The sequence below is a fragment of the Felis catus genome, chromosome A1 (assembly GCF_018350175.1).
Source record: "Felis catus isolate Fca126 chromosome A1, F.catus_Fca126_mat1.0, whole genome shotgun sequence".
NCBI lineage: Eukaryota > Metazoa > Chordata > Mammalia > Carnivora > Felidae > Felis > Felis catus.
This window is the reverse complement of record NC_058368.1, coordinates 84,233,371-84,248,541: the sequence shown is the minus strand read 5'-3', so window position 1 is coordinate 84,248,541 and position 15,171 is coordinate 84,233,371. Positions and strand designations below refer to the sequence as shown.

General features: G+C 42.6%; 1 protein-coding gene across 1 annotated transcript; it reads left to right on the top strand.

The window, feature by feature from the left end:
- The first annotated feature begins 299 nt into the window (after positions 1 to 299).
- LYPD8 (LY6/PLAUR domain containing 8) lies at positions 300 to 10,700 on the top strand. The gene is made up of 6 exons (XM_019829992.3): positions 300 to 405; positions 2,602 to 2,711; positions 3,097 to 3,216; positions 5,033 to 5,200; positions 6,980 to 7,117; positions 10,411 to 10,700. The coding sequence occupies exons 2-6, from the start codon at positions 2,657 to 2,659 to the stop codon at positions 10,698 to 10,700; spliced, it is 771 nt and encodes a 256-aa protein (XP_019685551.2). The 5' UTR covers positions 300 to 405; positions 2,602 to 2,656.
- Positions 10,701 to 15,171: the final 4,471 nt, after the last annotated feature.

Here is a 15,171-nt window from a genome sequence, read left to right as displayed (position 1 = left end):
TGTAAATGGGCTAATCAAGGTGACTGCTTTATCAAGCTGGTATAATGTGAGGCTTGTGACTTATTAACAGATACTGTAATCCATTCTGTGGGCCACAGCCAACATAAGACCATGCCTGAGACACATCTTACTTCTTGCATGCTTTGCCAAAGGCAGGCCTTAACCAAAGTTGCACTCAAATTCTGGAGGCCTCAGATAGTTGACCAACTGCACAGCTGCCAAAGGATTAAGCTCCCTGTGGCCCTGTGGCTGGGCAGAGTCCAGCCTGACCCAGAAGCCCCTCCCTGCAGGCAGCTGTGGTTTCTGATTGTGTAGTCACCTGCTATATAAGGCCCTTCACACACCTGCTCTAATCCTCTGCTGGGATCCACCTTCTGTGGGCAGTCTCCAGGACAGACTCTGAAGGTGAGGGGCTGAAGCCAAGCTGTGGGGGTGGGGGGAGGGTGTCTCACCTTGAGAGGAGCTGAAACCAAGGGAAGGGCATTGTGGGGGTGGTTGTAGTCCAGGGCATTCTCATAGCTCTGGCTTCTTTAGCAACACTCAGGAAAGGGAAGGCTGGTGAGGAGAGATGTGTGCATTGTGGGGTTTGCTCATGGTATGTGCTTTGTCCTTTTCATACCTGCTCTGAACTCTGCTTGCCTATGTATAAAATGAAAGCAATTGTGGTAGAACCCTCTCAGGCTATTGAAAATATCCAATTATAGAATGAGTGGAAGGAAGTACCTTGCAAAGGGTTTTTTTAGATGCTGCGTGTTCACATTTTCCATATGAGGCTCCCTTTCCCAACCTCCACCTCACTGTCTTCAGAGGTGGCAAGCAGGGCCCAAGTTCTCACCACTCCAGACTCTGACTCTCTGCCATGTGTCCCTGGACTGGATCCTGATCTCTCTGGGCCTCCTTTATTTCCCTACAAAAATGAGGCTAATAATCATGTTTATGCCACAAGGAGAAGCAATTTATGTACCAGGCATGGCTGCTATGGCCTCTTTACACTCATCTCTTTACCTCCCTTTCCATCCTCTTCCACACTCACAAGGCTTGAGAAGACCCTTCCCAGGAGGCTCACCCCCATGAGCCTCTCTCCCTACTGGGGTTCCTGAAGCCTGGAGGGGTCATCGGGCATGGGCACATGCAGGGTGCAATGAAGAGAACATCTGCCACAAGCTTCAAATTAGACATACGTAATTTTTCTCCTTTTTTTTTTTTTTTTTTATATTTTGTGGCCATTAGATAATATATGGACCCATCTGCCTCCCCTGACTGAACTAGTTTCTCTTCATTTTCACCAACCCCTAATAAGTCAACTAAGAGATCATAGTTGAAGTGGTGTGTGTGGTGTGTACATGTATGTAGTGTGGAAAGGTGAGAGGTGAGAGGTAGGCTGCAGCTCCCAGGTGAAGGTCAGTTCTCCCTATCATGGTGCAACTCAGCTTTGGAGCTTAAAGGATGCAGAATGAAGTCCCAATTTTGGCCTAACAAGCTGGGTGAATTTGGGCAGCATTCATTATCTCTGTCTATAAGTTTGCCACCTGCTGAGCAGAGCAATAAGCAACATTGTGAGCTGAGACTTTCTGTGATGAAGGAAATGTTCCAAAGTTGTGCTGGCCAATAAGTGGTCACTAGCCAGGTGACTGAGAAACAGAATGTTGTTTTTTTTTTCAACATTTCAATGAATCTAAATTCAAATAGCCACATGCAGCTTGTGGCTACTGTTTATAGGGTAAATGAGCTAACAATCAGGAAGGACTCCGTGCAGAGCCAGATACTTCCCTCCTTGCTCCTTTGATACATGGGCAAGATGAAATTCTGGGAGCTCTGATTCAGGATCCTAATGAATACAGAGAAACTGTAGCTATCAGATGATTGGTGGATACAGAAAGACTGGTGTGCTGGAGCCTCTGGTTCAGTCCTGTAGGCTGATTGTGTTCAGGCCTGGGGCTCTGGTACTCACATGAGTTTGAGGCAGTGTGGGTGGTGGTTAGGGGCCTTAGCTAACCCCAGCTCTATCACCTCCCAAGAATGTGACCTTGACTTTGAGTGATTTATTTAACCTCTCTGGGACTTGATTTTCCCTACGAAATGAGGGCGATGTTAATAATAGTACCTGTCTGCTAGGGTGGAGGCATTACATGAATTAAAGAACACAGAATGCTCAGAATAAAGTTCTCAATAGGTGTCTGCCCACTGGGGTGGTGATGACAACGGTAAGCCCCTCAATTATGTGTATGAGGCCAGATATTAGCTAGAGGATTACATTATGCTCTGGGACAGGAAAGCCCAGCTTTCTTCTTGGATCCCATTCCCAGTGGGGCTGGCAATCTTCTGCTTGCCCATCTTGTACCTGAAGTGGCTCCGTAGGAAATGCACAGGCTGCGTTTTGTATCTGTGTGTAGATGTTTCTGCAGGCATCCAGGATTGGGGAAATCCCAGACTGATGCACATAAAAGGACAGCATAGAAACTGCATCACAAATCTGTGCTCACAGCTAAGAATGCTGACTCTTTCTTTCACAAGGATGGGCTGTGTGCTGGGCTTATCAAAGTATGATTACAATTAGGGGATGTTCCAAGACCCCAGACTTCCTTATTTGTGTCTCTTCAGGCTTAGAGCTGTACAGCCACAGTCCTTGTCCTTGTGAGACACCAGATCCAGCACCATGAAAGGCATCCTCCTTACCTGTATCATCGCGGCACTTGTGGTAACAGCTGTAGGTGAGGGAAAACAATGACACCGTTTGGGAATAAAGACCTCTTTTCACACCTCATCAAGGTCTTCTGTTCTTGGTGCTCTGGGGTTCTCTCATGTGGCCTCTCATGTCAAAGTCTGGTCAGTGGATAATGGGAGACCTCTTTGTGCACACTGGTGTCAGTGGAGCTGGAGCTCTGTGCTGTGGTTATTCCCAGTGGGAAATGGTGGACAGTGGAGAGAAACTAATGGGGGTGGCTATATCTCACAGCCTCAAGTCTGGGGGATGCCAGAGGGAAGGGATACCTCCCAGCTATTCCTTTAGCTTGAGATGGATGTGGTGTTTTGTCCATAGTACACTCTATAAGTGTCTCCTGAATGTTGACAATGTTGGACATCTTGTCTCCCCAGAATCCCTGAGTTGTGTGCAGTGTAATTCATTGACAAACTCCTGTGTCAACAGCAGCATCACTGGGTGTCCCTCAAGTGCCAATGTCAGCTGTACCAGTTTCTTGGCCAACTCTTCTCTAGGTGAGTCTGGGATGCTATAACCCCCATTTCTGGGATTTGCATGGGGCAGGAGCTGGAGAGGGTGGCCAGGGAAGAAAGGAAGGCTGAGGAAAGGCCCAGCTGTGCAAAGAGAGATGGGCTCATGAATATGCCTTCCAGAAGAAGCAAAATTCAGAAGTCAGATGAAAATGCAGGAGCAAACAGACAAGCCCTTGTGGCTTTTTGGAATGGCTGCTCTTGACTGAAATCTCATTCTGTACCTGAATTAGTGGATGTGAGAAGCAGGGGAACCTCTTAGTAAACTGCAAAGCAGGAACTTTGCTCTGGGTGCTTGCATTCTTCCATTTTTCCTCCCCAATTTTCTCTGTTTCAGTGCTCATTCCTGTTCCAGATCCAACATACTTTCACTCATACTCTCTCCCAGGGTGTTTTCCTGGCATGATTGTTACCTCTCTCTCAGAGCACTTAGATTTATTTTTAACTTTTTATTATGGGCATTTTCAAATATGCACAAAAGCAAGAAGAAGAATATAATGCATTGCCATGTAACTACTATCCTGTGTCAATAATTATCAACATTTTGCCTTTTTTTGTAATAATATTTTATTTATTTTTTGAAATTTATTTTTTCTTTTGTTTTAAAATTTACTTATTTTTTTTTGAGAAAGAGAGAGACAGAGAGAAAGTGGGGGAGGGGCAGAAAGAGATGGGGGCAGGGACAGAATCCCAAGCAAACTCCGAGCTGCCAGAACAGAGTCTGATGTGGGGCTTGAACTAATGAACCATAAGATCATGACCTAAGCCAAAATTGGATGCTTAACCAACTGGGCCACCCAGGTGCCCATGCAATGGTATTTTAAAACTTAGATATCATGTAATTTCACCTAAAAATACTTCACTATTCATCTCTGATAAGGACTTTTTTTTTCTCTTTATGTAACTACCATACCTTTATATACCTAAGAAAATTAGCTGGAATTCTTTAATTTTCTGTAGTAGCCAGGACATCTTAAAAATGTCCCAATTGTTTCAGATGTTGTGTTATAGTTAATGTATTAAAATTTATATATAAACAAAATCCTCACACTGTATTTTGCTGTCAGATCTAATATGTCCAATTTGTTTTATAACAGGAATCAATCATCATTTTGTTGTTGTTGTTCAATCCCACTGATTTGTTGGAGAAACTGGACCATTTGTCCTATATTTGTCTCATATTCTGGCTTTGGTTAATTGCTTCTTTGTGGTGTCATTTCTTTCTTCCCCTATTTCTGGTATTTTCCTATAAATTGGATCCATGCTGCTCAGTAGAACTTTCTTCAATAATGGAAAAGTTTACACCAATGCTGTCTTATATAGTAGCCTCATGTAGTTATTGGCCACTTGAAATGTGGTTATATGACTGAAGAGCTGAATTTTAAATAGCCACATATAGCTGCTAACTACCATATCAGATAGCTCTGATCTAAAAGCTTGACTGTATTCAGGTTTAACATCAGATTGCACTTAGGACCATCAGATCTGCTTGGCTATTTTTCAAGATGCTAAGACTGATAAGTGCACTCTGGAATATTGGCCCGAACTACCATTTTCAAGCTCCTCATCAGTCTTTGTCCTGAAGTTTAGCCTGCACCTCTGCTAGTCTCCTGGAAAAGGAAGGAACTACCTCATGGGGAAAATTTTTTCTTTTTGCAGGAAACTCTCCCAAGTGTCTCTGAAATCACATTGAACTGAGGATATGTTTCTACTGTTTCCTGAAGCAGTCACTATTCAGGGTCTCTGCCCTCTCTGAAGCTTCAGCACCCAGGGATGATATTGTGTGTTTGTCTTTGTGCAGCGGCAGCCATTGCATTATATCAGGATAAGGCCTGCTCTGCAGAGAACTGCAGGGAAGGAAGAGACATGGTTGAAGCTTTCACTGTCCACGTGTCTGGTGAAGAACGTTTTCACTTTACAAGCCAGTGTTGCCAAGGGAAGGAGTGTAATGACACCAGTGATGCTCTAGGTGGGTGCTGGCAATGTGCCATCCTCCCTCTGTCTACCTGGCCCTGTCCCTTCCTTTGCCACCTGTGGTTCTCACTCTCTGGGGTACATCTCAGGTCCAAGAACTTCAGTACATATCTAAGTAATATAAATAGCTGACTTACAACAATTACAACAATTACAGGAAAATGGGAAAACCACCACTACTCTCATGCTTTCCTCTTTTCCAAGTACAGACAGAATTAGACTGTCTGTCTAACTGGATGGAATTAGATGCTTATTAGTAGTTCTAAAATGTGGTTTCAGGCCCTATTTTAAGACTGTAGGTATTAAAAATTATGGCGAACTCCAGAGAACTTTGATTTATGTGATCCATATGATCAGTATTTACTGTATTAGAAATTTTAAAAATTAAAAAAATGTCCAAAAGAAATTTTAAAAATCTTTATTGAGCTTCCTAAAAAATAATAAACCCACATGTGAACATTAATAACACTTTTAAATAGAAAAAAGCTATCTTCCAAAACAAAACATAATGTTTAGTAAGAAAAGTGGCATTGTTACATATTTTCTCAAACATCTTTGGTTTCTGGCTTAATAGAAGACAACTGGGTTCTCAGATTTGCTTGTGCATTTATTTAATCTGTTGCAATCTCTCATGTCATGTAACCTCTCAAAAACTCCACTGTACATTCATGAGAGAAATAGAGTGAAAGAGGCAACGAACATCTTAGTATTATCATGAAAATGTTTTTGACCTTGTGGACTCCCTGAAAGATTCTTGGGTGATTCCCAGTAGTTCTTGGACCATAATTTGACAACTGTTGGTCCATACAAAGCTCTCTCTCTTTTTAGTGTTTATTTATTTTTGAGAGAGAAAGAGCAGGAGAGGAACAGATGGAGAGGGAGAGAGAATCTCAAGCAGGCTCCTTGCTGTCAGTGCAGAGCCCAATGTGGGGCTTGAACTCATGAACCATGAGATCCTGACCTGAACTGAAATCAAGAGTAGGATACTTAACTGACTGAGCCACCCAGATGCCCCTCCTACCAAAGCTCTCTTTTCAAGGAGAAGAAAACATAGCCACAAAGGCAAGGTTAATTGGTCATAGTTCTAGCATAGCTCATTAATAGCAGAACTGGGTCTCAGTATAATTTTGGTAAGTAATGGCATGTGTTCATTTATTCAGAGAAATATTTATTTATTTAAAGTTTTATTTATTTTGGGGGGAGAGGAACAGAGAGAGAGAGAGAGGCAGAGAGAAAGATATATATATTTAGAGAGAGCAAGGGAGACAGAGCACGAGTTGGGGAGGGGCAGAGAGAGAGACACACACACAGAATCTGAAGCAGCCTCCAGACTCTGAGCTGTCAGCACAGTGCCCAACACAGGACTCAAACTCACTGTGAGATCATGACCTGAGCCGAAATTGGATGTTTAACTGACTGAGCCACCCAGGTACCCCTATTCAGAGAAAGATTTAGTAACATCTATACACTTATTGGCGTGTTCAGCATAGCTGGCTAATGTTGGCATCGGTTGGTTTTCTTCTCAGCCCAACACAACCACTGACCATAGTTCTTAAAGACTGAATGGTTTGTAAGGGCAAGTGTGTGGGGTTGTGTGCTATAACTGTTTTGGGGGGATATGTAACTATTCGGCTGGGATGATTAGTGTCTTCATGCAATTGCCCATTCTCAAGTTCTCTCTGGCCAGCATATTTGCTTGCTTGTCTCCTTCAGTACAAGGCAGTACCATGTTCTGTGTTTTAACACTGTTCTAAATTACTCTTATTCTTCCCAGCTCCTCTACAGGAAGATATGTCCAACAACACAGAGTGTCTTGCATGTTATGGATCTAATGAAACTTCCTGTAGTGTGAAATCCAGGAAATGTTATAAAGAAGAACGGTGTGTTAGTCTAGTTGCAGAATTTAAGACTGGTACGTCTTGGGGTTTTAATTTCCTTTTATGAGACTTGAGTTGAAAACATATCAAGTGTTGGGTAATAAGTTCTAGGTTAACAAAAGAAGGCTGGGGGATGTTAGTAGGATAAAAAGACAAGGTCAGAATGTCTTTGAGATAGTGAGGCTGTTAATGTAGCCTTGAGCTGGTTGCTATTTCTGCCACCTTAGTCCAGAACCATTCCTTCTGGGCTGTCCACCTCTTGAACCTTGTTCTACTGTGGCTTATAATCAAGCCAGGCCTGTTTAAGTGGATCATGTCATTCCTGGCATTTATTTCTTTACTAGGTTGGGTTGTTCTGTGGGGGTGTGTGTTTGCTTTTATTTCCTTTTAATACTTAACACTTTTCTCTCTACTTGTCACTGAGAAGTGTCGGCTTATGACAACATGGATCACCTGACTGAAAGAGTTAGATTGGGTTTAAGAGCCAACAATTTGCTTTTTTTTCTATAGAATTAATTTGATATTAACCATTATGAAATACAAGTTAATTATTTATTTATTTATTATTTATTTATTTATTTATTTAGAGAGGAAGAGAGAGAGTAAGAGAGGGTCAGAGAGAGAGGGAGAGAGAGAATTCCAAGAAGGTTCTCTGCTGTCAGCACAAAGCCTGATGTGGGGTTTGAATTCACAAACCATGAGATCATTACCTGAGCTGAAACCAAGAGTCTGACTCTAAACTGATTGAGCCACCCAGGAGCCCCACAAGTTAACCATTATAAAATACAAAGCTAATACTATACCCAAGTATTTAAGGAATAATACATTTATTAGTTAGGTTATGTTTATTACTGTTAAAAAGCAACCTCTAAATCCTCTGGCTCAATGTAACAGATGTTTATTTTTTGCTCATATGGCAGTTGATTGCAGAGTTTGGGGCCTGTGTTTCTTCCATCTCGAGGCTCTGGTTCCCACCTACCCAGGACTTGGCAGCTGCCTGCTATATTCTTTGAATCTCACCAATAGGTGGGGGAAAGAGAAGGAGTGGAGGAAGTCAGGAAAGTCTTTTTTTTTTTTAATGTTTATGTTTGAGAAAGAGAGAGAGAGAGAGGCAGAGAGAGGGAGACAGGGGATCCAAAGTGGGCCCCCCACTGACAGCAGAGAGCCCCATGGGGGGCTCAAACTCATGAACCTACTGAGCAACCCAGGAACCCAGGCAGGCAGGTTTTTATAGGCAAGGTCTGGAGGTGCATGAGTCACTTTCTCACATTCTGTTGGCCAGAACCCAAACTGCATTGGAGGGTGGAAATGCATTCTAATGGTGTCTAGTGGTGGCCCAGCAGGAAAGGAAGAGACATGAAGCTAAAATTAGAACAGCCAGTGAGTCTCCGTCACAATACGGCTCAGAATAAAAATAGTTTAAGAACACCAACACTCAAGTACAATTTAATTTCAACTTTTGTTAATGGCAATTATAGTATTGGAAATCCATGTTTACATGTAATTGCAGATTTTTCAGTTGGGTCAAACATCACATGTATCTTGAAACTATTTTTTACTTTTTTAAAGATTTTTTAGAAGAGTTTTAGGTTTACAGAAAAATTGAGAAAAAGGTAAAGAGATTTCCACATACCCCATATGTGTTCCCACACATACATAGACTCCCCCTGCTATCAACATTCCACACCAAAATCGAACATTTGTTGTAATCTATGAACCTACATTGACACATCATTATTACCCAGAGTCCAAGGTTTACATTAGGATTCACTGTTTGTGTTGCATATTCCATAGATTTTGACAAATGTATAATGACATGTATCTACCATTATAGCATCACACACAGTAGTTTCACTGCCCTAAAAATCCTCTATTAATCTCTTACCCCTGGAAACCTCAGATCTTTGTACTCTCCCCATAATTTTGCTTTTATCAGAATATCATATATTTGGAATCATATAGTATGTAGCCTTTTCACATTGACTTCTCTCATTTAGTGATATAAGGATTTTCAAAAAAAAATTAAAAATCCCTAGGATTTAAACACAGTTCTGATGTTTAATTCTAAACTATGTCTAAAGATAACAACAACATCAGAAAGAATTTCTCTTTCCACTCAGCTTGTTCCCAGGTATCTTTTGGTGCCAAGGATAGATTTTTTTTTAATCCATAGTATTTGACTTAATCTGAAGGCCAGACAGATCAAAGTGGCCATACATGTAGGGGTGTTTTTTTGTTTGTTTATTTTTGCCCACTTTCCCCCCTCCCCAATACTGTAGACATGTGCCAAGCAACACATTTTTGTAGCTCACTCTAATTCAATCTCCAGCACTGCTATTTTCTATAGAAAAGTAAGTCATTGTTTTCTTCAAAGGGATTTGGAGAGTTTTCCTTCCTTCTCAAAGCAAGTTTGTAGCCCTTCTTCAGATAAGTAGCTAGTCCCTTCCAGGTTTTTCCTCCCCTGTGAACTGTCTGTTCCCCAGAGCTGTTTAAGTTGTAGCCATTAGAGCAATACTGGCACATACTATGAATTCAATAATGGTAGTTGCAATCACAACAACATCTTCTTTGCAAATTCCCTTGGCCTTTTCCTAGGACTTGCACCTTTAACAGGGTTAAATACAATATAATTCAGATTTAGAATTAAGATCACCTCTAGTTTTCTTAGAGAAAATTCAGGCAGAGAGAACTCAGGTCTAAAGAAAAGTGGGGATGGAAAGCAGAACCTGGAGGAGGGGAGTCTGGGAGAAGACCTTCCTGGACTGAGAGCAGAGGGGATGAGCCCATCCCTGGATTTTGTCACCTGTCAGCTCCTCAAGTAAACACTGGAGATTTGAGTCCCAGGCTCATTTCTGTGAGCTCAGGCTTGCATCCACCTTCTGGAGCTTCAGTTTCTTCTGGAGTTAGGTGGGAGTCTGTGTTCTGACCTATGTGGCCCCTCTTCTATTACCATTTGGTGTTATTTTGTTTTTTTAATGTTCATTTATTTTGAAAGAGAGAGAGAGAGAGAGAGAGCGCAGAGGCAGAGAGAGGGAGAGGCAGAGAGAAAGGGAGAAAGAGGATCTGAAGCAGGCTCTGTGTTGTTGGTGGAGAGCCTGATGCAGGACTGGAACTCACAAACTATGAGACCATGACCTTACCCAACATCAAGAGTCAGACACTTAACTGACTGAGCCACCCAGGCGCCCCTCCATTTGGTGTTCTTGATCCTAGGTCCTTCCTCTAAGCTCTTGTTTTAGATTTAAAACAGGTTTCAGGTTGCTGAGAGACCTGTGGAAGAAGCAAAAAAAGGGAGGTGAAGTCCTTACTGTCTCCATTGCATTCACAGAGTCTAAGACGCTTGTGCTGAAAGGCTGTTCCAACATCAGTAACTCTACCTGTCAGTTCCTATCTTCTGAGAACCGGACAATTGGAGGAGTCATCTTCCGAAAGTTTGAGTGTGTAGACAGTGCCAACACCTCCTCAACCGCCATTCCCAATGCAACCTTGACCACCCCTCCTGTTGGCAGCTCCTCAACACCCATCTCCAATGAGCCCACCACCCCAGATATGGGGTCCAAAGTCTCTTTCACCCCTGCAGCCTTTGCCAGCCTCCTTCTGCTGAGGCTGCTACTCTGAGATTCAATTGCCGCCCTCAAATGCCTCACCCTTCCCCTGTTAACTGCTCAGTAAATAGCAGTCACAGCCTTCCATGCAAAGCCCTGTGACAGCCACATTTTTCTCCATTATTAAAGCACTGGTTCACTGGCTGGCCAAATCTGTCCTGATGTGCTCTGGGATGGGCTTCCTTTCAGCTGCTGTCCAGCACCACAACCCAGTTTCTTGCATTTGAAACCTGTGCACCTTAGTGTGTGGGCTCCCAGGACCTCCCTAATCTGCTCATCTTGCTTCTGAGAAACAGACCCTTTCACCTTATTGGCATTTTCTGCCTAAAGCCCTGCACTTCTGGGGACTGACATGCCACCATCCCCACCTGCACACAGTCATGCCTGTAATGCCCTGTGTTAACCCTAGGACTGATATCTGGCTCTTCAGTTATGGTCCTTGATCTGGTCACAGGCCCACAGTGACATTGTCCACAGGGCCCAAAGAGGGGTGCAGAGGAGATGCTGAAGCATGGCAGACTCCCCTGCCTAACCTCACAGGCAGAGACATAATGCTGTTGGTGCTCCAGGTGACCAGATGTTTCATAGCCTTCACAGAATGGAATGTAGCTACGGAGCCCCAGTCCCTCTTCTCGAGAACCTACAATGAAAGACAGAGTTTTTGACTCCATATCAGATACCCAAGGAACAAGAAAGGTATTCAATCCAATAGACACAGAAGTCCAAGTTTAATAAATAAGGTGGGCCTTGAAACAGACTTGGAAGAATGGAGTTTTCTGTAATAAAAATTTTTTGAAGGTATATAAACCAATGTGGGTCTTGATTGTCCAGGCTTGATGACAATGTATCAAGAGCAAAGCTACCATATGGCAGTAGCTCATCACCACATTCTTATTCGTGTATTTATTTTATTTTTTTTATTTTGAGATAACTTTAGTCTTACCAAAAAGTTGTAAAACAACACAGATAATTCTAGCACTCCCTTCATCCACCTTCCTCTTATGTTTACATCTTACATAACATGCTATAATTACTGAAATTAGGAAGTTAGCATTAACACAATATTGCTAAGTAATAGACCTTTGCATTTCACCAATTTTCACTAATGTCCTTTTTTCTGGCCCAGGATCCAATTCTTTGCATTTAATTGCTATGTCTCCTCAGGCTCCTACACACTGTGACAGTTCTGGAGTTTTTCCTTTACTGGAAAGTTATTTTTCATAATGTCCTTCAATTTAAACTTGTCTGAAGTTTTCTCATCATAAGATTGAAGTTACACATTTTTGGCAAGAATGCCACAGAAATATTGTGTCTTTCTCAGTTCATCTTATTGGGAGGTATATGATGTTGATGTGTTGTATCACAGTTGGTGTTAACCTTAATTGCTTGGTTGAGATAGTATCTGCCAGATTTCTTACCTTTGCCATTAATAATAGGCTAAGTTGTGCTGCTATAACAAATAGGTCTTAGTCAAAAATATGTTTAATACAAAGGAATTTAATAACCACAGTTTGTTTCTCAGTTACTTAAACTTGTACAGATGTTTCTGACTAGGCAGACATCCTGGGAAGCTATCCTCTGAGAGTGAGGAAGAACCCAGGATACTTTTGCCCCATGGTTCCCCCATGGAACTTCTTGGGATCTCAGTGAAGTGTTCTGCATCTATCTGGCTGACAAGTTAAGAAAGAGAGAGAGAGAGCTTAGAGAGCCACACAGTATGCTCCAGGGGCCAGACCTGGCAGTTGCATCCAACACTTATGCTCATAATATTGGCCAGAAGTAAGTCACATGTCATGAGAGGAAGTAGTTTATCCACAGGCACCTCAAAGTCTCTGTCTCAGAGGCAGTATGACTCAAAGATAAAGGACATGGTCTATAGAACCAGAGTATGGCTTCAGATTTCAGCCCTAGAACACTGAGCAACAGATCTCACCTTTCTGTGCCTCAGTTTCCTACTTGAACTGCAGGGATAGTGATAATGCCTGTCACATTGGTTTGTGAGAGCTGCCAACATAGTTCATCTTGGCAATGAGTAAATATTAGACATTAATAATTTTTTTAACATTTATTCATTTTTTGAGAGAGAGAGAAAGAGCGTGAATGGGGAGGGGCAGAGAGAGAGAGAGAGAGGGAGACACAGAATCCGAAGCAGGCTCCAGGCTCTGAACTGATAACATAGATCCTGACGTGGGGCTCAAACTCATGGACCATGAGATCATGACCTGAACCAAAGTCGGATGTTTAACCAACTGAGCCACCCAGGTGCCCCTATTAGACATTAATAAGTGACTCTAGTTTGAAAGTGGCTCTTCCACATGATCTAGGGAGAGAGGGGACAATCAGAAATGGTGATGTAGAAGGCACATACCTGGCCCACTTCCCTCAAAGCATGCTGACCTCACTACCTCCATGTCTCAGGATTCCTTCTCTCATCTCACCCCCTCCCCACACACTTCATGGCTGCTGACACCATGGCCCCATGGACTGTAAGAAGGCTCATCTGCATCCCCCTATGGCTGTCTAATCCAGGCAGCCAAGGGCACCACCAGAGCTGATCTGCTCTTAGAACCTCCTGGAATTCCCCATGCTCAGCATTGATGTGAGGAAGCAGTGGTATTTTTGGTGAACTATAAAGTGTCACACAGGAATGGAAACCAGGATGCTGAGAATTGGGGAGGTGGCTGGAGGGTGAGAGGGCCAGATCGCAGGAGGTCTCTGCATGTTGGAAAGACTCTGGCATTAGACCAAGACTGCGTGGAGCCATAGCATGAGCACATGAATAGGAGTGGGGTTAGGTTTCCATTCTGGGAGGCTCTCCCAGACCTCAGGGTCATGTGGAAAGACAGCAAAAAAACAGGACAGGGAGGGAGATTAAATGGAGAAGTAGTGGAGACCTGCCCAGGCAGATGCTCTGCTATCCTGCTTTAATTGAGAGTAATTAATACCCTAGAAATGCACTTCTGTTTGCACTGATGGTTCCTGACTCCTCACCCAGAGTAGGGAAGAGAGCTGAGCACAACTCCTGCTCAATGTCTACCTTATTTTTCCTGGTTGTCCATGCTTAACTCCAGACCCCTCTCGTCTGGGCTAGGTCTTGGACTTACCACTGGGATAAAGCCCTTTGCTGCCAATTCTTCCTTAGTCCTAGCCTAGGCTCCAGGATAAGTCCTTATGGCTGAGGAGCTCCACAGAATTCTACACTTACACTGTACAGCTGGACTGATCACAAATGGCTTCCTTTTCTTTCCATTGTACTTTTTAGTTTGTAAAGCTTTTTAGCTCAGGCTATTTTATTTAGAATCAGCTTTATTCAGGTATCATTTACATATGATAAAATGCATGTGTGCAGACTGATGAGTTTTGATAAACATGCCCACTATTCCAGTAAAAATACAAGTGTTACCCCCACCCCCTGAGTTCTGCCAGTATCCCTGTAGTCCATTCGACTCCAGCCCCACGCATCCACTTGTAACTCCACTGTCCCCTCCAGGAAGTGACAGGGCAGATCCTTTGCTCACATTCCATCAAATTGAGCAGTTATTAACTACCTGGACACAAAGCAATGGCTTGGGGTGGGGTGGTCAGCTATTCCCAGCAACAACTCGCCCCATGGAAGAGGAAAGTCAGGGGACCATTTCCACCCGACCCTTCCACCTACTCAGTGTCTTAGCTGGGAAGACAGCAGGAAGGTTTGGAGTTTTCTTTGTGGGCTGGATATTGCATCTCTCGGTTGAATTATGATCTGAACCAAAACTCCAAATACTTCTTGATCTAAAATATTACCTGAACTAAAGCTAAAACCACTAATCACTGTAAATCTCATCAATTCCATTTCTAACTGGATGAGTGAATAAACCCCAAGAGGATGTGAGAGTGATAATGGTCTTGAGACGTTCTGCAAGGGTCTTAAGTATCCAGGTGTGACTGTAGATCTGAGCACCAGAGGAAGTTTGAGGGTAAGGATGTCTTGGGGGTGGGAGGTGGGGTGGTGGATAGTGGGCTCAGGGATGGTTGCTTTTAGGCTACAGAGACCAGCTATTTGGGTCGATTCCAAAGATTCTGGTGTCCTCCAAAGTGCTGCCACTAGCAAAGTTGCTAAAAGATATAAGGCTTCAAGTACAGTGTTTCAGGAAGAAACACTCTTCATGGAAGAAGAGTGACCAGTTAGAAGAATTTTGCTGAAGAAAATTGTAACCCATTCCCAAGTGATGTTTTAATTTGCATTTCTCTAATTATGGAGTATGAATATTTTTTCACGTGTTTAAAGGCTACAAGGATTTTATATACATCTTACATATTTTGTCTGTTAATGTCTTTTCCTTATTTTTCCATTGAATTTCAGTTCTTGGTCCTTCATTTTTTTTCATTTTGATTTAATAGGTGCAGAAACAAACACTGTAATCATATCAGTAGTGTGTCTTGCAAATTTAAATTTACAAAAGTATAACATATTTTACTTCATTCAATCTTTATAAAATGGTTAG

Bases quoted from the DNA above. Each gene is read 5' to 3' on its own strand.
- LYPD8 (XM_019829992.3), top strand. From the start codon at position 2,657: ATGAAAGGCATCCTCCTTACCTGTATCATCGCGGCACTTGTGGTAACA. The intron at 3,217-5,032 runs GTGAGTCTGGGA...GTCTTTGTGCAG, and splicing joins CTTGGCCAACTCTTCTCTAG to CGGCAGCCATTGCATTATAT. The intron at 7,118-10,410 runs GTACGTCTTGGG...TTGCATTCACAG, and splicing joins AGTTGCAGAATTTAAGACTG to AGTCTAAGACGCTTGTGCTG.